The sequence below is a fragment of the Falco peregrinus genome, chromosome 7 (genome assembly GCF_023634155.1).
Source record: "Falco peregrinus isolate bFalPer1 chromosome 7, bFalPer1.pri, whole genome shotgun sequence".
Classification (NCBI taxonomy): Eukaryota; Metazoa; Chordata; class Aves; order Falconiformes; family Falconidae; genus Falco; species Falco peregrinus.
In genome coordinates, this window is record NC_073727.1 from 49,708,836 (window position 1) to 49,734,677 (window position 25,842).

The following is a 25,842-nucleotide window of genomic DNA, read 5'->3' on the forward strand; positions in this document are numbered from 1 at the left end:
TTTGTCTCATAGTTTTTACAGTCCTTCAGAGCAGGAGATAACATGGCAGTCAAGCTCAGGGTGGAAAAAGCACGGCTGGTCCTTTCACTATCCTCCTCCAAGGCAATAAAGAACACAATTCAAAGTGTTGATCTAGTGTGATTACTGTCATTGACTTGGCAGTACCCTCTCTTATTTCCACTGTCATGGTGGGATTTATATGAAGTAGTGGAGGGAAAGGGAAAAAGGGCAGACAGGGAGCAGAGGTGGGATTAATATGAAGTAGTGGAGGGAAAGGGAAAAAGGGCAGACGGGGAGCAGAGGGAGCAGCAATTGCTGAATTTCTTATGCAGCTCTAATACAATTCCCCCCATACAAGAGGGGCTGGAGCAGTTCCTCGCATGGGTTACACCAGTTCGGATACGTTTCTGTCACTGCCATCAAGCCAGCTGCTGATACTGGCTGAGGGCTTTGGTTCTTCTTGGTGTTTTTAGGACAACTGCTGTTTTCCCCCCATTAGAAGACGGTAAGTTTCTCTGCCTCCCTCTTGCTTGGGACATGGATAGACAGATGAAAGAAGGACAGAACAGGTTTTCTGTCCTAGGAGTCTGGGTGATCTGAGTGGCAGGGATGCGAAGGTACCAGCTGAGCCTGGGACCATACACAGGAGACAAACCTCCAAAGCTTTCAAAGATGTTCCTCAGGCCTTGATCCACAGTGCCCTAGGGGCAGGATGAGGGCTGGTTCCAGTTGACCTGTGAAGTGCTTAGCTTGAAACAAGACATGGAGACACACAGTCTCCTTGCTTAGTCCCTTAGCACTCTGACAGAAGCTCTGACAGAAAGAAAAATAAAAGGTAATTTCTCTCTTTCCACTGCATGTGCTTGCAGGGAGCTTCACTGCAGTAAGGGTGGGTGAAAGAGAGTAGTTTGACAGCCCAGATGGCAAGAGAGATGGAGAAAAGCTGTCCAGTAACAGACAAGGAATGTGTAGCAATAATCTGCATCTCCCCAGGTTTCCTTAAACCATGACTTTTGCCCTAAGCCGTTTGTCACTGGGAGAGAAAGGGTAAAGCAGGCTTTGTTTGGCCACTGGTGGGAATGCCACTTAAACCATGTGTGTGGGCTCTCACTACGCTGCTGTAAATGGGCTGAGGAATCACTGTAGATCTCTATCGACCAAGGAGTTTCATCCATCATTTTGAAGTTTAATCGTAACAGGCGGTAAAGTGCTTCCAAACTCCTACTCAAAGTTGCTACATTTTGAGGAGCTTTTAATGGCATGTTGTTATTTGAAGCAATGTATTTCTACAGGGATAGGTGTGCAGAAGTGTTTTGGGACTTGCTCAGTGCATAAAGGCCTCTCAAGTACCAGGAATTACAAGTTTGCAGTTAGTCTGCATGTCAAAATAAAATGGAAAATGTTTGCCTTCTGCCAAAGCTATGAAGAAATGAGAGGCTGCCACAGCCCCCGTGCTTCCCAGTCATTAGTCACGTATGAGCGTTTCTTCTGGTCCTATATCCGCCAGTTCCCACTACATTCTATAGCGATTACTCCACTAATGAGCTACAGGGAACCAGTGCAAAACCTTTTCCTTCTCCCAGAGATATTTCACTCAGGTGGTTTGCTGCTGATTTAGAGGTGGGCAAAATGCACCAGCACAGTTCCCTCCAGCCACATCACTGCTACTGTAAATCTGCATTGGGATTTCACATTGGTGCTCAAGCCTCCAGTGGGTAGGAAAACATTTATCACAGGGATTTATTTCCAAGCAGGAGCGTACAACTGCCTGTACTGCAAAGCTGTCAGGGTGAAAGGGACTGATATTTTCCTGTTAAGGACACTACAGAGGGGGATATCCTGAAGGAGCTAGTTCCTGCTGTTGGTCTCTGTTGGCAGCACCTCACTTCTGCTCAGTATGGCAGCTCATTGCCAAGGCTAGGAGGAAAGGAATGCAAATGTGGATTGTTCACCGATTTGGGCAGCGCAACCTTTTTTAGTTAGCTCCCTAAATGGAAGGAGGCTGTATTCAGGCACACAACGCTTTTTGTCATACAGTGGATAGCAATCGTGCAGGCGAATGTGGCACTGAATGCAGAGATGAGTTGCAGGGTTGTGCTGGGTGCAGGCACTTGTGCAGTGCGGGGCTTAGCTGGGAGTATGGTGATGCTGAGGAAGAGGATGTGCCCTTAGCTGGAGCTGGCCACTTGATGACTGCAATGAGGAGCCGGCTAGCTAGGTTTTAACAGGGTTTAGGTGTAGCCAGCACTATACAGGTCAACAAATAGGCTTAAGAGCAGGGGCAAAAGACCCTAAGGTTTTCCTTTCCTTTTCCGTATCCTTCCCCCTACACTGCAGTAAATGTTTTAGTAATGAAGTTTTAAGTCTGTGGAGGAAAAAGGACTGAACACAGGACACGGTGACATTCCCTTTCTGCTGTGTTGTCCTGGGTGAGCTTATTCAACTGAAAGCAGAAATGTTTACTTCAAGGCATAGACATGCACTGCAAGGACAGTCTTTGTGGACAGAGACACCTGCAAATGCACAAAAGAGGACAGGATGGTAAGCTCTCCTTACTCTAACATCTCCCAAATGTTTCTCCTGAATATGTCCCAAATTTTGCAGCAGCAGAGGCATGCTATAGCAGCTGTAGAGGTGGCACTTCTGAAGGGAAACCTCAGCTAGGTCCCACCTTGCTGAGGGCTGTGTGATGCTCAGCAATGAGACACTAGCCCCACATCTCTTCTGCAGCTTATTTTCAATTAATGTGAGTTATAGCTCTTCTTCCCTGGAGATGCCAAACTGAACTGTTCAGAAAAGAAACAAAGAAAATGAAAGTCAGACAGCTGTGGTCTAGACAGACAGAGAGCCCTAGAGATTTTGATTCTCAGTGTTACCAATTTTGGAAACGGAGTGGGATCAGGGAGGGTAGTCTGTGATATTTAAGGACCATGCTGGGATTTTTTTGGTCTGTTACGAGAAGAGCTTGTACTTTCAGGGAATGGGATCTCCTGTTACTCACAATGGGAGATGATTACTGGCAGGGTTAGCTCTTCTGCTCCTTGACGCCACTGGATATTGTATGGAAGTGCTCTTGGCTGATGAGCTCCTCACAACATGGACCGCATCTTCTGGGCATAGGAGTAGCCTGTGTGGTAGGAGTGTAAATAGCCCATGCATGGATGGGCATATGACTGTTCAGAAACAGAGAGAAGGTACCACTCCTCTCCCATTTGTGGAGGCTGCTAGCAAGGGACATGGGAGATGTTTTGGGCAAGTGTAATATAGAAGGACTACTGACTAACTGGAGACAGGCTAAAATACTGGGTGAACACAGATGCTTTTCCTCCAAGTGATGCAGATGGGGATAACTATCAGGCACAACCAACCCATGTCACAGCTGAAGTGGTGATGTGAGCCTGCCAGGCAATTTGGATCAAAAAGAGATCTCTACAGGGTGTGCAATTCTCTTTTAAAGGCTACATTCCCCTCTAAAGGTTATGTTTGTAAACGAAAAGCGAGACATTAGCGAAGTGATGAGTTAAAAGCTACATGCTACGTCTAGCAAACAGAAAAGGTCTGAGAATGCTTATTTGTACCAAAGGTCATTTAAATACTTAGAAAATAATAAAGCACTGGATTAATTTAGGAGAGTACAGTTAGTGTATTGTCACTGATCTCTTCAGAAAGAGCTCATCGTTTCTTAGAAGTTTTCTGTATTTTATTTCCCAGAATATTTTAAATAGTTGACACTATTGTTAGCCAAGAGCTAGTTTCAGCTGCCACCTAAATCACTGAAATTGCTGTTCAGATGAAAGAGTCCTCTCCTGTAAAGATATTTCCTCCTCTCTCTTTCAGGCATATGTTTATTCTCCTGCCCTCTTTTGTGACAGCTTATTCATTGCCTGTTTATAGTAGAAAGGGATCAAATTATTTAAACAGTAAATATACCCTTTGAAAAGGATCAAAAGTATAAACCCTGAAGGCCAGTGCCTGCAGCAGATGCTGGGACTGTTCCCTCCTGGCAGCTCTGTGCAGGCTGGCTGCTTGTCTGGGCATGGCTTCAGCGCTGCCCGGCACAGCCACCACCCACCACCCTGGGAGCTGAGCTCCTCAGACACCTTTTTAGCTTTGTGGCTTTCCTTCTGCCTTTCCCGGTGCCATTGCTGGGAGAAAGACTCTGCGGTGTGCTGAGGCTGCTGGGCCGGTACCATCCTGTGGCCAGGTAGGAATCATGCCTCTCCTCCCTGGGGGCAGCCACCTGCCCGGCACTGCCACCGTCGGTGCTCCCTTTGCCACTAATTGGGCTCCCGGGATAGCCTCCTGGGTCTTGGGAAACCTGGTGTGTCAGCTCAGGGAGAGCTGTAATCCCAAAGGAGTTTATAGAGATCTGGGGCCTGGTCTCTGAAACTGACAATTGAAATCAGGGGAGAGTGGATTTTAAGTGATCTACAATGTTCTTATTTACACATCTTGGTCTGTGTAAGCATCATCTCATTTTGACATTGCTTAAACAGCTTTGTTATTACATGCACTTTTCAATTTTGTTCTCACACTAATTAATTACTCTTCCTGGTGAGGCAATAATGCTCTTATTCCCTTCTCCACTCTCTCCTCAGCAGTTTTGTCTTCCAAGGGGGAGTCCTCTGTCATAACCAGCTTCTTCAGGAGCAGTCACAAATGTTGGAGGATGGTTTGCTTTCTGACTCGGGCAATTTTGTGAAAGGCTTTTAAACCTGATCCTGTGTGAAGCCCTCCCTGGTGATTTATCAATCAGCCTGATACTTCTGTCCAAGGTTTTGATCTTTCAAGGAGCCATGCCACTTGTGAGGTGCTGAGCGATCTTAACTTTCACTGGGAGACAACTCACTCTGCAGACCACAGGATCAGGTCTCTCAGATTCTTGGGAACTGCTAGGAGAGAGGTGTGAGGGCCCCTCTGCCTCTCTGGGGAGCGGTGCTCCCAGGGTGACTCCACAAGCATCTGCTGGAAGCAGAAAATAATGGTGCGAAGGTTCATGTTGAACAGCCTTCAGAGCTGGATGCAGGTTGTAGCTGAGCTCTGTCACACTCCATCACTGTAAATGGCTGGGAAAAGCCAGTGCATCACAGCCAGCTCTTAAGCCACGAGTAGGAAATGACATGAAATAACAGAGCATTTGGTAAAACAGCCCACGGCATTGGGCTTTTATCTCTCCCTTGAGCTGCCACCTGCACAGCAGAGTGTAAGGTCTCTCCGGCTGCCACTGCTCTGACCAAAAACCCACGGGGAAGAGTGCAGCTATGTGGTGAGACAGGCAAGGAAAGTGGAGACCTGTGCTGTGGTTTGGGGTCCTGAAACAGCTGTTGCTGCGTGGTGCAAAGCTCAGCTGAGCGGGCGACATTCAGCACCTGAATGTCTCACCTGCACCTGAAATTCAGCCCAAGCTGGCTAGAGGACCTGCTGACCAGGCAACGTATATACCTCTCCATGCATATACAAGTCCAGCAGCTGTCCAGATGGTCCCCCTGGTGCATACAGGGCAGTTCTAGCATGTCCAGCATGGGCCCTGGGTAGAGGATATGCATCAGGTGTGTCCTGTGAGGTATCTAGCTGAATACAGCTCTGCTAAGTCAGAGAGGTTTCTGTGAGCTCATGTGAAGCAACTTTCTGCTTGCCCTCTCTGCCTGTCTTTTCAAATGATTATTTCCTTTTCTGTTACACTTCAGCTGCACACTTTTGAAGCCAATGTTTTCTTTTAGCTGGTTTTTAGCCCTCTTGTAAACTGTATTACCCTGTATAGGTGGCTGCAGATGCTCCTCTGAGAACCCCAGCATCCGTCATTGGCACAGTCAATGGCATTGCCTTCTAAAATCTTATTTTATGGTCATTGCCATGAAAAAACTCTCTGCTTTCCAAAGCTGCGTCTTTTGATACTATTTGCCAGAGCTGTCATAGTTTAAAGAAGTGAGAGGTTAAGCAGCGTTTGAAGTCTGAAAGAGCTGCTCTATGTTCAGGCTATTTTAGGAAAGCATTGCAGTAGCCCTTGAGTGTGGCAGCTGAGAGCAGGTTTTATTCCTCTCGGAGGAAGCTGAGGCTTCTGCAGCTTTTGCTTATGATTCACAGAAATGGAAGCCAGATGCTGATGGCCTGACTTGGCTGAAAGGTGGCCAGTCAGGTTCCTCAGAGTAATGAGGCTGATATCAAAACCGTCTGTTGTGTTGGGACCTATGAGGTTACTTGCCAAGTTTTTCTTCACAGTTCTGAGAACTACAGTTCTTAGTCACAAAATTCCCAGACCTGCAACTTCAAGAAAAAGAAAAAGCCACAAAAACCCCCAAATCCTGGACTTGCAGTAAAATCATTGTAACTAACAATGATTCTGCTGTAGCTACTGTCAGTGACAGTACTAATAGTGCATTTAGAACCAAAACTGAGGAGTTTCATTTTAAAAAGTGAAGAATAGCTCATGGGAATGAGTGTGAATGGCACTAATGTGTGGTGTTCAGAATATTAAAAGAAATGGTTTCTTATTTAGGTACATAAAAGAATGTTTAAGAGTATTACTTTAGATTTTTGGGTCCAGATTCAGGATCAGTGAAATCCAAGTCTGAGTGCCCTCTGAATCTCCTGCATAGGCACTTCTGAAAGCCCAGGCCCAGGCAATAGTTGTTGGGTATTACAGCCTGCGAATGGGCTAAGATGGGGCTCAGGCTCACGGCGCTGAATTTCAGAGTCTGCAGAATTGTGAGGGGCAGAAAGGCTGTTAATCTTCTCTCTAACCCACCCTGTGGCCACTGCATCTAAGCATGATGTTTGAGCACTGGTATTGTGGTACATATGTGGTGAGCACAAATGTGGCACACTGTGTACACTTCAGCAACCAGCATCTTGTTAGCAATGAAATGATTTCTTACAGCTCATACCTGAAAGCAAAAGGGTCTCTCTAGGGTAAACGGTGGCAGCTGCTGTTGTCTGTGGCTTCCCCTGGTCCTGAAGCTGCACTGTTCCTAAGGCTACCCCAGGTATGGATCAAAACCTCCCGATTCCCACAAGGTCTGCAGAGCTTGGCAGGCAGGGGCTGGTATCTCTTTATTCTCAAAGAACCTCTAAAGCAATTTCCAATGATATTCTGTCTGGATAACCACTTTATTTTTAGTGTCATTTGAGTTTTAATTCCTAGTCTCTTTGTCTTCCTTCCTCTCACCTACTTCCCTCTTCCCTTCACCCCTGCCCAACCCCATCCCCATCCCCATTAATGAATCCTTCTGATATGCCCAATGTAACACCGTGTTGGGGATGTATTGCTACTGCAGTATAAAGAATAGAAAAGTCTGGGAAAGCTACACTAAGAAAATACATATTCAATGTGTCTGAAATTGTTCTGAGATGTGTTTTCTGTTTCCCCAGCGACCACATGTTTTTGCTTTTATGTAGAAGGCACTAAGAAAAATAATTAAATCATTTACATAAACTGATGTTTTCATTGGCTATAGCTGTGCACCCTTATTCTGCACTAAACAAAGTCATGGCTTTGCCTTGGCAACATATTTAACAGCGTTGTGTTTGGTTTGCAAAAGAGCTATTTGCTTTTCATATCTGGACAACTGATGTATGAAACACACAGCATCCTCTTGGCAAGAGGGAGCTCTCCCTCTATCTTTACCGCAGCTTGAAGAGGGCTTGCTGTGGCTGTGCTTCCCTGGCCCACCGGTGCTTGCTGTTGAACAAGCATATTTGAACTTCCCCTTCCCCCTCCTGCCTAGCTTTACGCAGTTTCTATGATGTTTCACCCTGAGGATGATGAATCACTCACCTGAGGTGTTTGTGCCTCTCCCTTGTTCCCACAGTACAACCTTGTGTGCGGCAGCGCCTGGATGCTGGACCTCTCACAGGCTATCCTCAATCTGGGGTTTCTGGCTGGCGCGTTCACCCTGGGCTACGCTGCAGACAGGTACTGTACAAGCACTGCTGTCCTTCGATCTGTTTGGAGGTGAAATCACTTGTAGTGTCACCTGCAATAAACATGTGTCAACACTTTTGAGGTTTAATTCATTTTGGATAAACTTCCCCAGCCTGGGTTAACAAATTCCAGCCAAATGTGATCTTCACTTCCTTTTGGGCTGGAAACGTCATGCGATCATACTTATTGATCCTGTTTGGGCTGTGAAATATCATAGAAAGATCTTTTCTTGCGGTTTCCGATGTTTTCTGTGCGCATCTGGACCCGGGAAGGGCAGAAGGGCACAGAAATGAAAAGGAAGCGTTCAGAGGAGTTTTCTGGACTGGCATTTACTGACAGATGTTTAATAGGTGCCATTGATGAAGAAAGCAGCCACCTGAGGAGAGAGGGAAGGGACTCAGCATGGTAACTCTCTCCATTCACAGGCTGGACTCGTACACTTCCCACCGAAGTCATAGCTCCCTGCAGCCAGTCCTCAGCCCTTGCTAGGGCTGGATGAATATCAAGGAAAAAATGTGGGTGATACTCAGACTTGAGCAGCTGACCCACCCCAGAGCAGGGTGTCCTGCAAGCCCTACCTTGCTCTTAGGGTAAAAGAGGGAGCCTGGTGTGTGTTTTGTGCTGACAGCTAACAGTAGTCAACCTCTGTGTTGGCTGAGAGCAACACTGATAATTTCAATGGCAGAGCATATTTTTTTTAGTTCATAAAGTCCTTTCTTTCTGCCTGTTTTGTTTTCCTTTGGTGTCTGTAATATTAGTAATAATAACTTAAATATGATTTCTTTTTAGGCAGGAATACTTACAGAATTATCTGGAATGTTATCTCAGATAATGAATTTTGAACTAGCAAACAAAAGTACTTTCAAGGAAAACTCCATCTTTCCAAGGGATATAGTAATAATGGAAAAAGTAAGGTGGAAAAAATGCCATGGCACTGGCTAACTTAAGATGTCTCTGCTCAGTGTCTGGCTGGGCGGTTGTGATACTAGCACCTTAAGACTGGTAAGAGTAGAGATATTACAGCTAATCATTAAAATAAAATTATATGTCTAGGAGTACTTGCGTATTAAGCAGAATTTAACTCCTGTACACTGTGAATGTTGTACACTGATAGCACTGGGGGAATGTGCTGCAGCCAGACCTTTGCACTCTTGCCTTGTTGACAGCACTCGAAAGAATGGACCTAGTTGAAAATACCCTGATTCTTGTCCTGTATAAATTCTTCCCATCAAACCTTCTGAACAAAATGAACAAACAAATATTCTCTCAAATACTCTTTGTTAAGATAAACAGCTACATCAGTTTTCACAGTTTCTTCTTAAAACAGCAACAATAACAATGAGAAAGAGATCAACATGGAAATTCTAGTTGTGATCCAAGGACACGGTTGCCATGAAACTACAGGGAGATTTTGTTGGGTTTGTTTTTTTGAATTACAGCTTACCTTGGGCACACCTATTAATAATAACATTGTTTACTGGAAAATGAGACTCATAATATGATAGGCAGACTTTGAAAACAAGTGGTCTAAACCTAAACAAAACACTGGAAAATCACATAAAGTATTTAAAGAAGAAATTACTTTCACAGATCTGGCTGTAATTGCTATTAGGAGACAAATTTGTGAAAACAGAAATCCCCTTGAAATAAGTTGCCCTTTTCAGCTGGATCAAAAAACTGAATTGTAACATATGAGCCATAGTTTAGATACAAAACGACAAAAATAGTTTCCAAAATAAAAGGGGGCCTGGTGATGACATCACCAGTTTTAAAATTAGTGACATAAAAGTAATGATAACCACTGCAGGCAAAATTGTTCCATATCCATATTCAACACTGTGAAGATTCAGGCAGCCTTCCTTTGGAACAAGGATGGTCAAAAGGGCACTTTCAGATCTAGCATTAAAACGAGATGCCAGAAAAAAATGTATCTTTGTGTCTTTTCATGATTTTCACTTTCTTTTCCTTTTGCAACAGATATGGCAGAATCCTAATCTACCTGCTCTCCTGTCTCGGGGTTGGGATATGTGGTATCATAGTGGCATTCGCACCAAACTTTACTGTATTTTTGATCTTCCGTTTTCTCCAAGGCGTGTTTGGCAAGGGAACCTGGATGACATGCTACGTGATTGGTGAGAGCTGTTATCTTCTTTCTTTTCTGGTTAGGAAAAGTGAGGGAATTTTGGAGGACAAGGAGTCGTAGCTACATCTGCTCTTGATAATATTTTTTCTTGGAAAGAAAGCACTGGCCCTGGGGTCAGCAGACAATGATTAACCCAAGTCCATCCTACTTAATGCATTTGCCTTCCAAGACAAGGTGCCTGCATGCAAATTGTAATCTGTCATCATCCATAGGCTGGGCACATGCCAGAACAAAATATTTGGGGAAGCAGTCATGGGCCTTTGTCCAGATCATGCTAGAGATCTTTCTAGAAGCTAAACAGTACAGTGTTTCCTTACCTGACAATGTCTGCTAATTGACTGGTACAGAGATGGCCTCTGAGAATAGCAGCAAGTGTAAACACTTTCTGATATTCACTGCTAATACAGGATGGAAATGGGCAGCAGTGTACATGCCTCCCTGACCTCATAGGATCCCATGGAAAAGAGCGAGCCAGAAGTAATGCATGAGGACAGACTATCAAGAGTGACAGAACTGTCCAAGCTCTTCTTTTGTACCCATCACTGTGGTACTCGAACATGCCTGTGAGCAGCTGGCCACAGGCGATTCAGTAGCAATGCAACACTTTCTGTTGATGTTATTTAAGGACTTTTATGGCTGTCTAATCTATGGACTCCAATGGGGAGGGATTAACATAAATAATTCAGAGGTGAAGGTGTGGAATATGTATATATAAAGGTTTTCTGATTACGCAGAAGATCACCAAGAAAATCAAAATCTACAGAGCAAGCTCCAGATAAACTGGATACACAAACAGGGACATGGTTAATTTTGGCAGAGTCTGAACATCTTCCACAGATGCTCAGAGGAGTTAACTGCTTTTCCTCACTGGGACAACAGATGTTTGGATGGCTGCTCCTCATTCTTTAGCTGGGAGGCTTTGCTCAGTGCTGGGCTAGACACCAGGGTCTGCATTAGCAGTATTTCCTGAAAAGGGAAAGGGATGGAAAACTTTTTTTATAAATAGCATCAAAACAGCAGGGATCCAGACTCTTTGATAGGTTATAGTCATGGCCCAGCAATGAAATGCCTCGCATAGCAAACTTACTTTTCATGAGAAAAGAGTATTGTTGTGGCATCTTGAATGACTGCCAGGTTCAGAAAGGGAAATTCTTCTTCAGAGCATGAAATAGCAAGACATTGAGAAAACCATCCTAGTAGGTGTCACCTCTAGCTGAAGAATAGTGGGTGAATTGATGAGGAGGTGTCACCTGTGCTTGCCCTCTACAGTCTCGGTGACAATTTTACAGTGCTGAAGGCAAGATGCTGGTCTAGGCAGACTTGTGACCTGATACAGTACTATCCTTCCTTATGCTCCACCACTAATATTCTTATTTCAAGTTAGACTTGTTTCTGTGTTGTTTATTTTGTCTTTCTCTCTGCTCAGTGACAGAGATCGTTGGTTCTGACCAGCGGATTGTTGGGATTGTGATTCAGATATTCTTCACCCTGGGAATTATGATTCTCCCTGGAATTGCGTACTTGGTTCCCACCTGGCAGGGGATCCAGCTGGCCATTTCACTGCCCAACTTCCTCTTTCTGCTCTACTACTGGTAACGTCACAATCATTGCTTTTGTCATTATTGCTATTGCTATTCAAGCACCTTGAGACCCCTTCTGTGGTCCCAAGTCTCCAGTGTACAAGATGATGTAGCTTAGGAAAAAGATATTTGCATATTGTTGATTTTGGCATTTTAAATTCTTTTTAGTGAATCTCAGACCTACATTACTTTTTCTGCCCAGGCTTTCCCTCTCTTGTCAGCCACAGCTGGCGCTTCATAGAACCCTGCTCTATTCCCGTTTAGCCTGTGGCTCTTTACCTGGTTGACTTCACCAAAGTCTGCTTTTTCCATCAGCCATGGGACCTCACCTATACCTCTAATTATGTACTCAGTTCAAGCCTGAGCTTGCCCTACAGCTTCCATGAACTGGGCAGTACAGCTAATGAGTAAGCAGAGCACTATGGCACAGTGAACATCTGTCCCAGTGGAGTGCCTCCATCCTGTGGGCTGGATCCAAAGAAACTAATCCACAGCCCTTCTTCCTGTATATTGTTTTCTTCAACATTGCCTATTATGAGCTTTTAAACTGTGAATCATGTTAATCCTAGGCCAGCAGAAAGTGAAACACCAGTCGGTAAAATTGCTTTGTGTTTGGTTTATACAATAGATACACATTCAGGTGGGTGTGTGTCTATCTTACAGTGATACAGCTAGAAGTTTCCTGATTTGCCTGTACTTGATGCTACATGTGTTTAGTGTTGACTTTCGTTGTTCTTTGCTGTTCTAAAGGCACCTTCTTTGCTTTGGTTATTGTATTTTGACATCCATTGTGCAAACACAATAGTTAAATTTCTTATTTTTCAGCTTTGCGGAGTGCTGATGTAGTTTATTTTCTTCTTTCTTGCCCACAAGGGTCAGATATTTTACAGGAAACTGACTGGAGAAGCAGTCCACAGAAGAATTTCTGTATCCCAAAGACTGAAAAATCAGTATGTTGTGTATTAACACAGGCAAAAGGCAAAGGACTTTGTTTTACTTCTGATGTTAAAGGGCAAACCCTCTACTTATGACTTTTGTGTTCTTACAGGGTGGTTCCTGAATCTCCACGTTGGCTCCTGACACGCAAAAAGGGAGAGAAGGCATTAAAAATCATGCACAGCATTGCAAAACACAATGGGAAATATCTCTCACCACATTACTCAGAGGTAATGTCATCTGTTTGAGCTAGAGGTTTTTTTCTAATCTTTCTTAATCTTTTGAAGGTTCACTTGTGTTAAAATGCATTCTCTTTATCTGATGGGCAACGCTCTTGAGGTGTCACACCAGGACAAGACTGTCAGTCCCATATCTACTTTGTTAATAGCAAGAAGGTAAAAGTGAACTGGCTGGAAAGACATGGGCTGAAAAACGAAGTTTGCAAAGCAATGAATCAGATCTTTCATTTGCGACGCTCCTACTTTAAAAACTTGTGGGAAATATCAGAAACTAGCCTGAGGGCCAATGGTATTTCACAGCAGCTGCTATTTTAGCTGATAGAGTGAGCAGAGACAGAAGGATCCACTTTGCTGGCTCCTTTGCTAGAACTTGTTTTATAACTCAAAGAGAAGATGATGTAGAAAATCGGAATTTAAATATAAATCTGCTTCCATCCCAATAAGGGGAGAACATGTCCCAAACTTCAAAACAGGGGAAGCACTGTCTGAGATCAGTATTTACAAAATTGGACAATACATGATAGAATAATAGTCCTTCGACAAGTGGTTTTGACTGAACCAAAAGGGCTGACGTTGTGTCATTGCAACATTTGCCTGTTCTGCATTGGGTAGCAATGCCTGGCTCTCAGACATGTTTACTGTGGCATTGGCCTTATGGTTCACTGACGACAACAGATGTGGACAAGGTTCCTGTTCTGTAACAAACCAGGTCTGGAACCCCAATGCTAGCAATAGTAGTGTTAGAAGTCATTATCTGAACTAAGGAAAAAAGCTATAAATTGTTAGCACACAGCTAACACAGCCCAGAGGTGGCATACTGGATACACTACAAGTATTTCAGGAAGGTGAGAGTTTATTGAAAAGAAATGACCTACATAAAATGTCTGTCTGTCAGTACACAGTAGTATTTTTTGTGCCTACATACAGACATATGTATATACATGAATTTTTATGCATATACAAAATGACCATGTGTGACTTTTACCTAACTTTTCACTGAGACTAAAGACAAAGACTTTGGAACGACAACTTTTGGAGGAGACTTATGTGTCCTATCCTGTCAGGAAGGAACATCATGATGCGTCTGCTTTGTGACAGGTAGTTGGCAACCTGGGGTCCCAACAGCTTGGTATCTTACCTAGGTCTTCCCCATTGCTCTTCTTAAGCAAGGGAGAACCTGAGAATTTAGCCCAGTTAATCCCAGAAAAGTGGGGTTACTTCACCAAAATCCTAGATGATAATTGTGGATGAAACCCAAGTAGTAATTGTGGGAACTCTTCTGAAACATCAGATAGCTGTTCCCAAATCCAGAGGATTTTATTTACCTGGTGAGAAACGGCCTCCATAAATCAACCAGCCTAAGCAGCTCTACTTATTCAGGACCATTCCTGCTATAAATACAGACCTTGCACGAAAGTGCACGCAGGAAGAGCTATGGGGCAACAGAAAGAGTATAGAAATGGCCAGTTATTTTATACCAGTATGCAATTATCTTTCCACTTCATTAAGTACATGTTAATGACAGTTCTGGCAAGGTAAAGTTCACACAACAGGTTCCACAGAGAAGCTGGGCCCTAACCTATAGTATGCTTCCTAGCCTCTGGGATAATGATTCTGTAAAGTCAAAACTGGAGCTATTAGCAGAGATGATTATGCTGAAACATACATTTCCACAGCCAGCTGCTTTATTCATAAGCAGCAAGTTCAAGTGTCATAATGTCGCTATAATGGTATTTCTATAACTTTATGTTCCTCAAGGGAGCATGCAAATGTTAATGATGGGGAGGGAGGGATGTCAGGGAAAAAAGTTATATATAACTTCCTTGGCAGGATATACCAAATGAAACTGTTGCACATTAGTGAAGCAACATGACAGAAGGAAATTTGATGAGCAGTAACAAGCTGGGCCAGCAATTAGTGAACCATTTTTCTGATGGATGCCAAGGCTGTGATACCAGCCAAGATCAGGAAATTACCCTCAGCTGTCCCACGAAGCAGAATGAGCTTTGTTTATTTAACATCTTTGTCAATAACATGGGCAGTGGGATTGAGTGCACCCTCAACAAGTTTTCTGATGACACCAAGCTGTGTGGTACGGTCAACACGTTTTAAGGAAGGGATGCCTTCCAGAGAGACTGACAGACTTGAGAGGTGGGCCCATCCGAACCTCCTGAAGTTCAATAAGGCCAGATACAAGGTCCTGCATGTGGGTTTGGGCAATCCCAAACACAAATAGAGACTGGGTGGAGAACAGATTGAGATCAGCCCTAAGAAGGACTTTGGGGGGTGGTTGACTAGAAGCTGCATGTGACCGGCAATGTGCATTTGCAGCCCAGAAAGCCAACCATATCCTGGTTTGAATCAAAAAGTGTGACCAGCAGGTCGAGGGACGTGATTGTTCCCCTCTACTCCTCTCATGTGTCCCCATCTGGAATACTGCTTTCAGCAAAGATCTGGGGCCCCAAGCATGAGAAGGACATGGACCTGTTGGAATGAGTTCAGAGGAGGGCCATAAAGATGATTAGAGGGCTGGGGCACCTCTCCTATGAAGACAGGCTGAGAGATCTGGGGTTCAGCCTTGAGAAGAGAAGACTCCAGGGAGACCTAACGGGGGCCTATGAAAGAGGGACTTTTTACAAGGGCACATAGTGATAGGACAAGAGGGAATGGTTTTAAACTGAAGGAGACTAGGTTTAGATTAGATATAAGGAAGAAATTCTGCCCTATGAGGGTAATGAGACACTGGAACAGGCTGCCCAGAGAAGCTGTGGATGCCCCATCCCTGGAAGTGTTCAAGGCCAGGTTGGATGGGGCTCTGAGCAACCTGGTCCAATGGAAGGTGTCCCTGCCTGTGGCAGGGGGGCTGGAACTAGATGACCTTTAAAGTCCCTTCCAAGACAAACCATTTCATGTATCTATGATTCTATGGATTATTGTCCTTGGCTGGGACATACGCACCAGTGAGATTCACCCATCCTGGTCAGCATTACCTAGTGCCAAGTGTGGCCCAAGATACGTAGCAGGAAGGTTGCGCTGCTGCAGGTCTCCCTCCACATTCAGCCCTGCATTCCTACACCCACTTCCCCTCTTTAAACGTTAGCATTTTCAAAGCGTTATGCCAGAATGGAGATGTGTGTCTTTCCCTGTTTTTTGTTTTAAGTTAATTTATTTTTTGTCGGAAGTGTCCCTGCTCATGACCCCAAGCCACTCGCAGCTGCAGCAGATTAACCTCCACACATGTAGATTTGTGCTGGATCTGTTCCTTGGGCCTTTTTAATATACAATGTGTGTCATCCTTGGTGCTGTGCCCAGAGGAAAGACAGCATCTACAGGAAGCACATTAGCTGTGAATCAAGTGTGTTTCTCACGTTAACTCACATCAGACTTCTCTTTCATGAAACAACGGAATTTCAGGTAAAGCGCTGTGGATGTGGAGGATCAGGGAGAAGTGAGAGGCATCATCCATCAGTGCATTTTGGCTAAGATTTTCCAATACATCTGTCAAAATTCCATTAGCCAAGTCCCTTACATGGCTCTGGATGTAGTAGCGTTGCATTTTTATTGGCATGCAGAAAATACAGATGACCTCTGTATAATATTTGCTTCTTTTGCTTTGTGAGTTATGACACTGGTACAGTTCAGCTCTACCCAGAACTCATTAAATTAATTGTAAATTATGAATTCTTTTTTTCCAGTTGCTCATAATTTTACTAGCATGTTTTTTTTATCAAGCTAATTCTTCAATTCTCGGTCTCTGTCCGAAAGCAGAATGGGCTGTAACCAGCTGAGTGAGAGCTGCTTCTTGAGAAAGTTGTGGACGAAAACCCCCTCTCCCTTTATACACACACACACACGCACACACGCACGCACAAACACACACACACTACAGACGTATCTAGACATATATATTTCTAGTATATGTTAACTTACATACATATGTATTATATACATGCATGAATGTACTATCCTGTGCAGAATTAAGCATGTACAGAACTATATGTCTGTGCTATGAGGAATCTTTAAAAATTATTGCCAAAAAAACAATATGTAATTTTTCTGGGACATAAAAATGTCAGGAACCTGGTTGTAAAACTTCTTCCAGAGTTTTCAGATAGCACATCTTTGTAAACATGGTTCCTGTCATTGGACTCCTGACTGCACTGATGTGAATAGCAAAGCTCCCCTTGACTTCAAAAGAACAAAAAGAGGACTTTTTCCCTACAAAGATCTGACTTTCCACAGTGATATTTTTTTTTTTCTTCATCCATTAAAAAATGCTTAGTGTTGCTTTGGGTTATTATGCCTTTATTAAGACAAAAAATATATCGTAGCACCTGTGCTGAATTTATCTTTAGTCCTTTGGAAAACTAAAACTGTATTTGCACAAAGTCACAACTGATGGCTGGCAGCCTGCTTTTATAAACACAGTTGTGGCAGCTTTATAACTGTAATATGAGGAACTCCAAGAGCAGTGCAGAAACCCAGCAACCTCCGCCTGCCCCACAAAGGGCTCTGGCATGCAGCAGAAGTAGCAGTGCTTTGAAGAAAACTTCTGGCTCTGGTTACAGAAGAAAAGCAAAAGGGAGTGGAAAGGACATTCAAACAAATGTGAGGTTTCTCTGTCCACTTAAGAAGTTTTGTGCCACTCAGTTACGAAGAAGTCATGTGTAAATACACCCAGCCAAATCTCACTGAAAAACATCTGTGCTACTTAGGATACAAAAAAGAAATACAGGGCGAAAGCTTTGGATTGAGCTGACGAGACCCTTGGGCCATGCCTTTGGCTTCACTCGTCTTCGCACCATGGATCTCCACGTTCTCATATGCTTCCCGGTCCTTTCACCCATGTCTTCCCACCAGCCAGGGTTGTTTCCTTTGGCTCCTGTGCCTGCGTGGGCAGCGGGTGCTGTGGTGGTAGAGAGGGATTTACTCCTCTCTCTGGTCTCTTAGTCCTTCTTTCAGGAGGAGGGCCATAACTGAGAGTCAAAGCAGCCAGGCTGCCCAAAATCCTCCCAAAAAGGATGCAGCAGGTTTTAACTCCATGTTTCCCACAGCTGCTTTGAGAACTGATGGCAATCCCAGATGCAGCTGCCTGTTCATGGGCAGTCTCATGGTTTTTCCCTGCCTAAAACCACCTCTGTCATCTCTTCCTCATCTTCCTCACCCATGAAATGAACATAGGAACAAAAGGGCTGCCACCTGGCTTGGACATCATGGTTACAAATGACCTCCATTAATGTCCCTAATCCCTTTTTGGCCCTGCTAATATTCTGGCCTCACAGTATCCTATAGCAATGAACTCCAATGCGTAAACACAGACTGTGTGAAATCTTGCCATTTTCTGTGATTGTTCAACCTTCCAGCTGATGATTTCATCAAGTGCCCCATTGTGACTGTGTTGGAGGAAGCTGTGAACAGATTTACCATACTTTGTAGGCAGTATGAGGACCATGAATTCATACTTTGCAGGATTTTTTTCTTCCAGGATAAAATCCATGTTCAGCACAGTGCTTGTGTATTTTAAGACCCTCTGAATTCCACCCATTGAATGTTTTGTAGCACGAAGTGCCTTCACAGATCTGTTCTTTCTCTCACTCCTCTTTTCTTCCTGCTGTCCAGCTGTGCCACCAGCCATGTTCCCAAGCCCATTGCTTGCTGCTCACCCCCTCTCTCCTTGCTTCCCTCAGCCCATCACTTTGCGCTTCCTGCCATGGTCCCCTCCTCTGTCACCTCTGGCAGAAGGAAGCTATGGTCCCAGTGACCCTGACGTGACAATGACCACATATTGCCTTCCAAGAAATTCCCGGTCAACAGCAAGGAAATAATTTTTCCATTCTCAGGTCAAGACTGAGGACTTTCTTTTTCATCTTTGCACAATCACCATGAAGAAAAGCCCACAGCCATGTCCAGTCACAAGCTGTGTCCTGTATCTGCACCCTGCTCGGGAGTGCAGCAAGCTGGCGGGCGCATCAGCACCTTTGCTTGCTCGCTGGACTGGAATATTGCTGAGCACTGTGTTTGCATAGAAACTCTGCCCCAGTGCCTGCCTGAGCCCCACCAGCTGACTCTGCTGCTCACTTTTCTCCTCAGATCACCGTTAGCAGTGAGGAGGTCAGCAACCCCTCCTTTCTTGACCTGGTGAGGACTCCGCGCATGAGGAGGAACACACTCATCCTGATGTATGCCTGGTGAGTGCCCACATCAGTCCAGCTTGGTACGAGGACAGTGGGTTTTGAAGAAAAATTCCCTTGTGACTTTTAGGGTTTTTCCAGCTGCCGACAGCCATTTGTTTGCCTCTCAACAGCTTTTTCCCTTTGCTGTTTAGGTTCACAAGTGCCCTGATCTACCAAGGGCTTGTCATGCGCCTAGGAATTGTGGGAGGAAACCTCTACCTAGACTTCTTCATCTCAGGAGCTGTGGAGCTGCCAGCTGCTCTCCTCATTTTAGTGACAATTGATCGCATTGGCCGGCGCCTTCCCTTTGCAATAAGCAACATCGTGGCAGGAATTGCATGCCTCATTACTGCCTTCTTGCCAGAAGGTAATTCCCGTCCCAACACCAAGCTCTTTAGGTCAATGACTTCTCTCTGACACACCTTAAGCAAGGACAGCAGGCCACGCAAAACTGGAGATAAAAGCAAAAAGTGTCTGGTGATGCAAGCAGCACCGCAGTCAGGGAACAACATACCTTATTTGTTTATAGATTTCCCTGGAATATGCAATGGCTGTATCTTTGCTGAATGGTGAGCAACAGCTGGGTGTAGTCTTAGAAAGAAAAAAATGTATTATGGCCCCGTACAGTTTTTGAAGGCAAATGCAAGGGAAGAGTATACAAAGATAAAGGGAAAATACATTCCCTGACGTGGAAGACACTTAGTGATGTAAGCAATAAGTGATTTAGCTGAGGAAGCTTGGCAGTCTTCCCATTTGCAAATAAAGCAATGCAAACCCCAACATGATGTAGGGGCTGTGACAGACAACATGGTTATTGCCCTGCCCTCACCCTCCCAAGAGTTTGGATAATGTTAAGGGGTTGGAGGAAAGATATGGCTTTTGATTAAGTCATTTTTATCTGGTTTCAAGAACAACTACAAGGTCTGATACTGCACAAATCTTCCCAGAACTTCTGCCTTTTCTTTAAATAGTTTTTCCTCCTGTGTATTTTCTTTGATCCGTGGGGAAGCATTTGGATGTGCTCGGAAGTGGATGCTACTATATCAGCATGCTTTGCCTTAGTGTAGCTGGGGACTGGACGCTGAATGGACATTAGAGAGGCTTATTCCTCCCCAGGGACGTTACTGTCAAAGTAAGGGACAGTCCTGGCCAGCCTTAGAGGTTTTAATTCCTGAAGTTATACTGTGGGGCAACTGTTCTCCTAGAGAAGAGCCACGAGAAGCTATTTCAAGAGTATGATGTCCCCATGAAAACCGGCAGGTTTGTCGTGAGTGCAAAATGAAATCCTTCAAAGAGGTGTGGTTTTCATCTCTGTCTCAGTTAAGCTGCCCTTAAGGGGACTCCTCAAAAGGCAGTTAAAATTAATACTGTATGCTTAATTAGCTTTATTGCTTTAACAGAAGCAGAAGTGATGGGGAAGGGAAAAGGAAGATCAGTTCTGTTCCTGGTGCTGGCACTGGTGGCTGTGTGATTGTGCCCTGGTATACCATGTTGTCACTTGTTTGCATTCATCATTTTGACCACTGAAACCTGTGAAGACAGACTAGGCTGTCCTGGTGGATTTTCCCCAGGTCCTCACATCTGTGTGCCTTTCAGAAGAGCCACCACACAGCCAGTGGATGCCGTCTGCCCTGTGCTCCGGTGGCAGCTCCCTTGACACAAGGCACATCAATTCAGGCACAGAGGGCCTGGTCACCATGTCACCTGCTGACTTTGATAGCATCATTTTCCACCTGTTAAAAAAGTATGACGGTCCCACTGGGACGGCAGGGACTGAGGAATGTTAATTGCCTGGAGCTAGGGCTGTTGCAGAAAGAGGAAGCGAAGAACAGCTCAGTGGAATTACTCCTGCAGGACACCTGCCTCCAGTTCCTTCATGTATTTCTGGGCACACCATCAGCTGAGCGTGGTGTAGCAGGTCTGTGGTTAGAGCAGGAGCATCATGTGGGGCTGGTATGGCCTGAGTGAGGGGAGAAAGCGGTAGCCTGGAGCCAGCAGGATGCTGCCACCAGCCTGTTTTCAGTAGTGCCAAAGTGCTGAGGGGACTCTGCCCAGGCAAGGAGACGACAGCCTGGGGATTAAGATAATCGCAGATGGGACACCTGAGGTCCAAGTCCTGCTTTCAAAAGAAGTCTGTTTATACAGATGGGAAAAGCTGCACCAGCAGCTTTGTGAGATCTCCATCCATGCTGGGGTGCTTACACAGTTTGAGTCTCCTGGCAGAGGGAGGAGGCACATGGACGTCACCCTCACCTTGGGGACTTGATGGACTGAAGGGGTGCCAAGGAGACAATGTGGATTTGTTTTGTTCTTTCCAGCCTTTTCTTTTCTTACAAGTGTTTGAAAACAGACCTTTTCAGGGCAAAGGCAGTGTCTCACAACATGAGGTGAAATTTGGTGGGGGTTTGTTTGGTTGTTTTGGAAGGGAAATAACCCCAAGTGTGACATTTTTGGCTCAGAGCAAACCGAAATGTTTTCTTGTTCTTCCTATTGAAGTTCTGAGAAAACAGTCACTGCCAGAGGCCTCTCCAGTGGCAGAGTTCCCCTTCATGCCGAGTCCAGGGTCATTATTTCACTCGCCTCCCTGTCTGCCTGGTCATGACCTAAACCATACAGGAGACTGTCCTCTCCCAAGGGCATTGCAGAAGCGCTTATTGCATTCCTCGTGATGCTCCTCCAAAGGCCACTGGCTCTCCAGAGAGGGCACTCAGACTGCTGGCATGGCTCTGCTCTGCAGTGCAGATGTGACCATTCCACCTCCTGCTGATGTATAAGGGCTTCCTACCAGTCATGTCAGGTATCAACAAACACCAGGGAGGGGAAGGGGGAGGATGGCCAGGAGTAGCATTATTAGGAGTATGTCTAATGTGCAATGGCTAGACAAATTATGAAGTGTAGTTGGCTTGCACTAGGGAGAATTATTTTAATGTAGTATCCCTGGAGGTATTTAAAAGACATGTAGATGTGGCACTTAGGGACACGGTTTAGTGGTGGACTTGGCAATGCTAGGTTTGTGGTTGGGCTTGACGATCTTAAAAGTCTTTTTCAACCTAAATCATTCTGTGGTTCTATGCACCTTTAGAGGTATCTTCTTTGCTGTCAGAAGGCTTTGGGAGGTGACCTACCAGTGTTTCTTACAGCATAACTTCCCTATAGAAATAAATACTCCTTTCCAGAGCTCAATTTGGTTATAGTCATGGAAGCTTATAACATTCGTTCTCCCATCCATGCTGTTATGCTCCACCAGCATCTTGAATCAACCATCTAGAAGTGATTTCTGATTCTCCAAAGCAGCCTTGCATGATTCTGGAAAGCAATAATTGCCAGTATAGATTGATATCTACAGCAGTGGCCTTTCAGTCTGATTTTCACTGATCCAGTGTTTCTGTGATGTAGCTTCTGCTGACAGGGCCTGGGGCTCTCAGAAATGCTCTGCTGGTGCACCAAAACATGCTTCACTGGGGTTTCTTTTGAATGAACAGATATTCCATGGCTCAAAACGACAGTTGCCACACTGGGAAGACTGGGCATCACAATGGCTTTTGAAATCGTCTATCTTGTGAACACTGAATTGTACCCTACAACACTCAGGTACATCAAAAGCTCCCAGGCATCTTTCACCTTTTCCCTCTCCTTTTCCCCATTCCCTATTTCAACGTTGTTTAGTAAAACTTGGTTTTGTCCAGAATTTCTTAACCGAATAGCCACTGCTCAATGTGGATGGCATATACTGATGAGATAATTTTGGAGCTAAGTCTACATTCTGCTCCTCAAACTGCTGGTTCATCAATTTGGCAGCACCTCTTAAATATCTGGCACTATTTTTCTTTTGCAGAAACTTTGGTGTCTCCCTGTGCTCAAGTTTGTGTGACCTAGGTGGGATCATAGCCCCATTCCTGCTTTTCCGGTTAGCAGCCATTTGGTTGGAGCTACCTCTAATTATTTTCAGTAAGATTTGATCTAAAATATACTGTTGGTTTAAATATCCTTCTCCTAATAGGGCTTTTCTTTTGGAGCAACAGTGTACTGTGTGGCCTCGTCTACCCCTCAGAGCAGCCCCTCTCAACCTTCATGCCCAGAGCTGAATGGCAAAGGGGTGAAATGTGGGTGATTTCATGGCACGCGAAGAGCTCAAGTCTGCTTGGGTAACTTGGTTGAAGAAGCATAAAAGAAACTATGTGAGGTGCTTTAAGACTGAGAAACCTTACAGCTAAATTCTATAATTGCAGAGAAGTAAGCTTAGTCTCCCAAGAGTAGAGGTTAATGTCCTTTAAAAAATACTTGGTTTAGGTTTTTTGGTAGTTAACAGTTATGACTATGGATGTTGTATTAACCATAACTTTGTATTCCTGTTGAACTCTTTTCCTCAGTTGCGTTTTGGAAAAAATGAGCCCTGCAGAGTAATTCTGTGGGGAAAAAAAAAATATTTCCAACAAAGAAATGGGATTCTGTGGCTAAACCAGACTTCCAGGAGATACATATTACTGAGAGAAAAGCAAAAGGGGTAGGGCAGAATAAGGAAATTTGTGCTATGACAACTTCAGCTGAAAACAAAATGGAAAGACAAAAGACATTTTAAAAGATTACCATTATTCCAAGACATATATATATATATATATAAGTATGGTGTTCACATTATTTAATTCTAAAATTCTGCTGCTGCTGAAGGACATATGAATTCCCCTTGTTGTGAGTACACAGCTACAAAATCAGAGAGGATCAGAGAGGACTGTCAACAGTCAGGCAACATTCTAGTTTTTGCTCCAGCCCTTCTATTTTGTACTTCTTACAGTATTTAATAGATATTATATATAATAAATATATAATATATAATTAATTATTAAAATTAATTAGTTATTAATATTGCGTTATTATTTCTATGCAGGAAATTATTCTAAAATAACCACTCATGATGAACTATTTCAGACTGGCTCTGTAGATACAGAAAATGCTCTTTCCCAAGGATGAATTTTTATTCTGAATCACATAATCTGCTTTGGCCATGGATACACAAAGATGGTATTTCAGGAAAATCTCAATGGTCTCAAGAAACACAGATGCATCTACATGATCCAGCCCCTTGAACGAAAGCAGATTTATTTTATGTGAGAAACACCATCCTGTTTCCAGTGCAGTTTGTATGCACTTGCCCATGTGAACTTGCCTCAGGTTTTTTACTTCTAAGATCTCCTTTTTGGGGCAATTCAGGCTGCAAATGAACTGCTAGCCCTCAAGTTTTTTTGTAATAGGTTAAATTGATGTAGCATAAAGGTGCTTGATAAGAGTAGGGTAATCACAAGTAGCTGTTTTACTTCAAAAATCTCACTTCTACCTTTATCTAAATAAACTGTCCTCAGTGGATAAGCCCTGCAAATAAGAAAATGAACAATTTTCTTGTCACTTTCATAACTCTTCAATGTCTATTGCAGGTATTCTTGCAGTTGTCTGTGGGCTCCTGGTCTTGCTTTTACCAGAGACAAAAGGCATCTCTTTACCAGAGACAGTGGAGGATGTGGAACAGCTTTCAAGGTATGATATGTATTTTATTGCTTCTACTTGGGTGGGGTTTCCTGGGGGCTTTCTCCTCCAACTTTATCAACTGTCATAAATTATTGATGTTTTCCAAGTGTCAAAGTAAATTCCCTAGTCAGGTTGATATTATGAGCAGGTAGTATTTTCCTCAGTAGAAATGTGAACTTTTCAGTACCACTAAGGCAGATTGTTAAAAAGAAGTGTGGAGATAGAATCTGTACTTTTCTCATAAAGACATGAAGTCGTCCTATGCACCTCTAGAAGCAGAATGTAATAGAATGCCAGGGAGATATTGCAAAGTATAGCCTGCAACTCTGCTCAAAAAAACCAGGCATTACTTAAATCAAAGCATCCTGTGAGGAAGGGCCCTTCATCATGGGAGCACTCTCACCATTTGTGAAGTTATTGAAAAATCACACACAAGGTGAATTTATAGCTGAAAAGTTGTAGGTGCCCAGCTTTCCCACCCCTGGCACACACAAGCCAGACTCTTCACTGCACTGCAGGTGTGCACGGAACAGTTACACCTTGGCTAAATTTCTTGAGGAGCTAGCACTATACATTAATGTTTCGAGCATTGTATGGATATGACATGAACAACTTTTGCCTGTTTCAATGTACAAACTAAAGAAAGAGGAATATTCCTACGCAGAAGGTAAATGTTCCAGTACTGCAGCTTGGACTACAACTTGGACTACATCCTTTCTTGTTTCTTTCACCCTTATACCCCTCTCCCCTTCTGTTTCTTCAGCCATTTTGGTATATGTGGCAAGAAACGGAAACACCGGGACACCAACTCTTATATTTGACCTGTGAAGGACAGCACTGAACAAAGAACTGTGTTCCCATACTGGGAATTTGTTCTTTACATGCCACCACTTCAAAATTTGCTGCAAAGGATGGATTAAACTCCATGTTCTTCTTCTAAGCACAAGGACGTTTAAAATAAGCAGTGTATTTTTCTATAAATATGGAATAAATTCTTTTTTTTTTTTTTTTTTCTGAGTGTGCTGTTTGAAGGATGGGAGCACTCTGTGGTTTTTGGTAGACAACAGAACAACTTTAAAAAGATGCACTATCCAGCTCAGTGAGCTTTTATTTATTTCTTTATCTGAGCCATTTGTTTATTTCTATTATTAGCATATACCTTTGGGTGGTTTGAAACAGTACTGTTTGTTTAAGATTTGGATGACTTTGAGGAAGAAAGAATTAGTATTTCAACCTATTCTCTTTTGCCTCTGGAGAATCTGGACAAATAGGTCTGATGGCTCAGAAAGGAGAGTGCTGATCAGGGCAGCTCTTTCTCTGGTTGGGAGGG

General features: G+C 43.9%; 1 protein-coding gene across 2 annotated transcripts in view; it reads left to right on the forward strand.

Annotated features, from left to right (window-relative positions):
* SLC22A3 (solute carrier family 22 member 3) overlaps window positions 1–25,523 on the forward strand; it is a 30,798-nt gene extending 5,275 nt beyond the window's left edge. Inside the window, exons 2-11 of one of the 2 annotated variants that reach the window (XM_005230220.3) lie at window positions 7,809–7,912; window positions 9,899–10,053; window positions 11,491–11,656; window positions 12,693–12,810; window positions 18,910–19,007; window positions 19,145–19,359; window positions 22,475–22,583; window positions 22,828–22,940; window positions 24,422–24,521; window positions 25,276–25,523. In XM_005230220.3, the coding sequence (XP_005230277.2) occupies window positions 7,809–7,912; window positions 9,899–10,053; window positions 11,491–11,656; window positions 12,693–12,810; window positions 18,910–19,007; window positions 19,145–19,359; window positions 22,475–22,583; window positions 22,828–22,940; window positions 24,422–24,521; window positions 25,276–25,333 (1,236 nt within the window). In that variant the 3' untranslated portion in view covers window positions 25,334–25,523. The other variant, XM_027796988.2, reaches the window with a different exon arrangement.
* The last annotated feature ends 319 nt before the right edge of the window (window positions 25,524–25,842 follow it).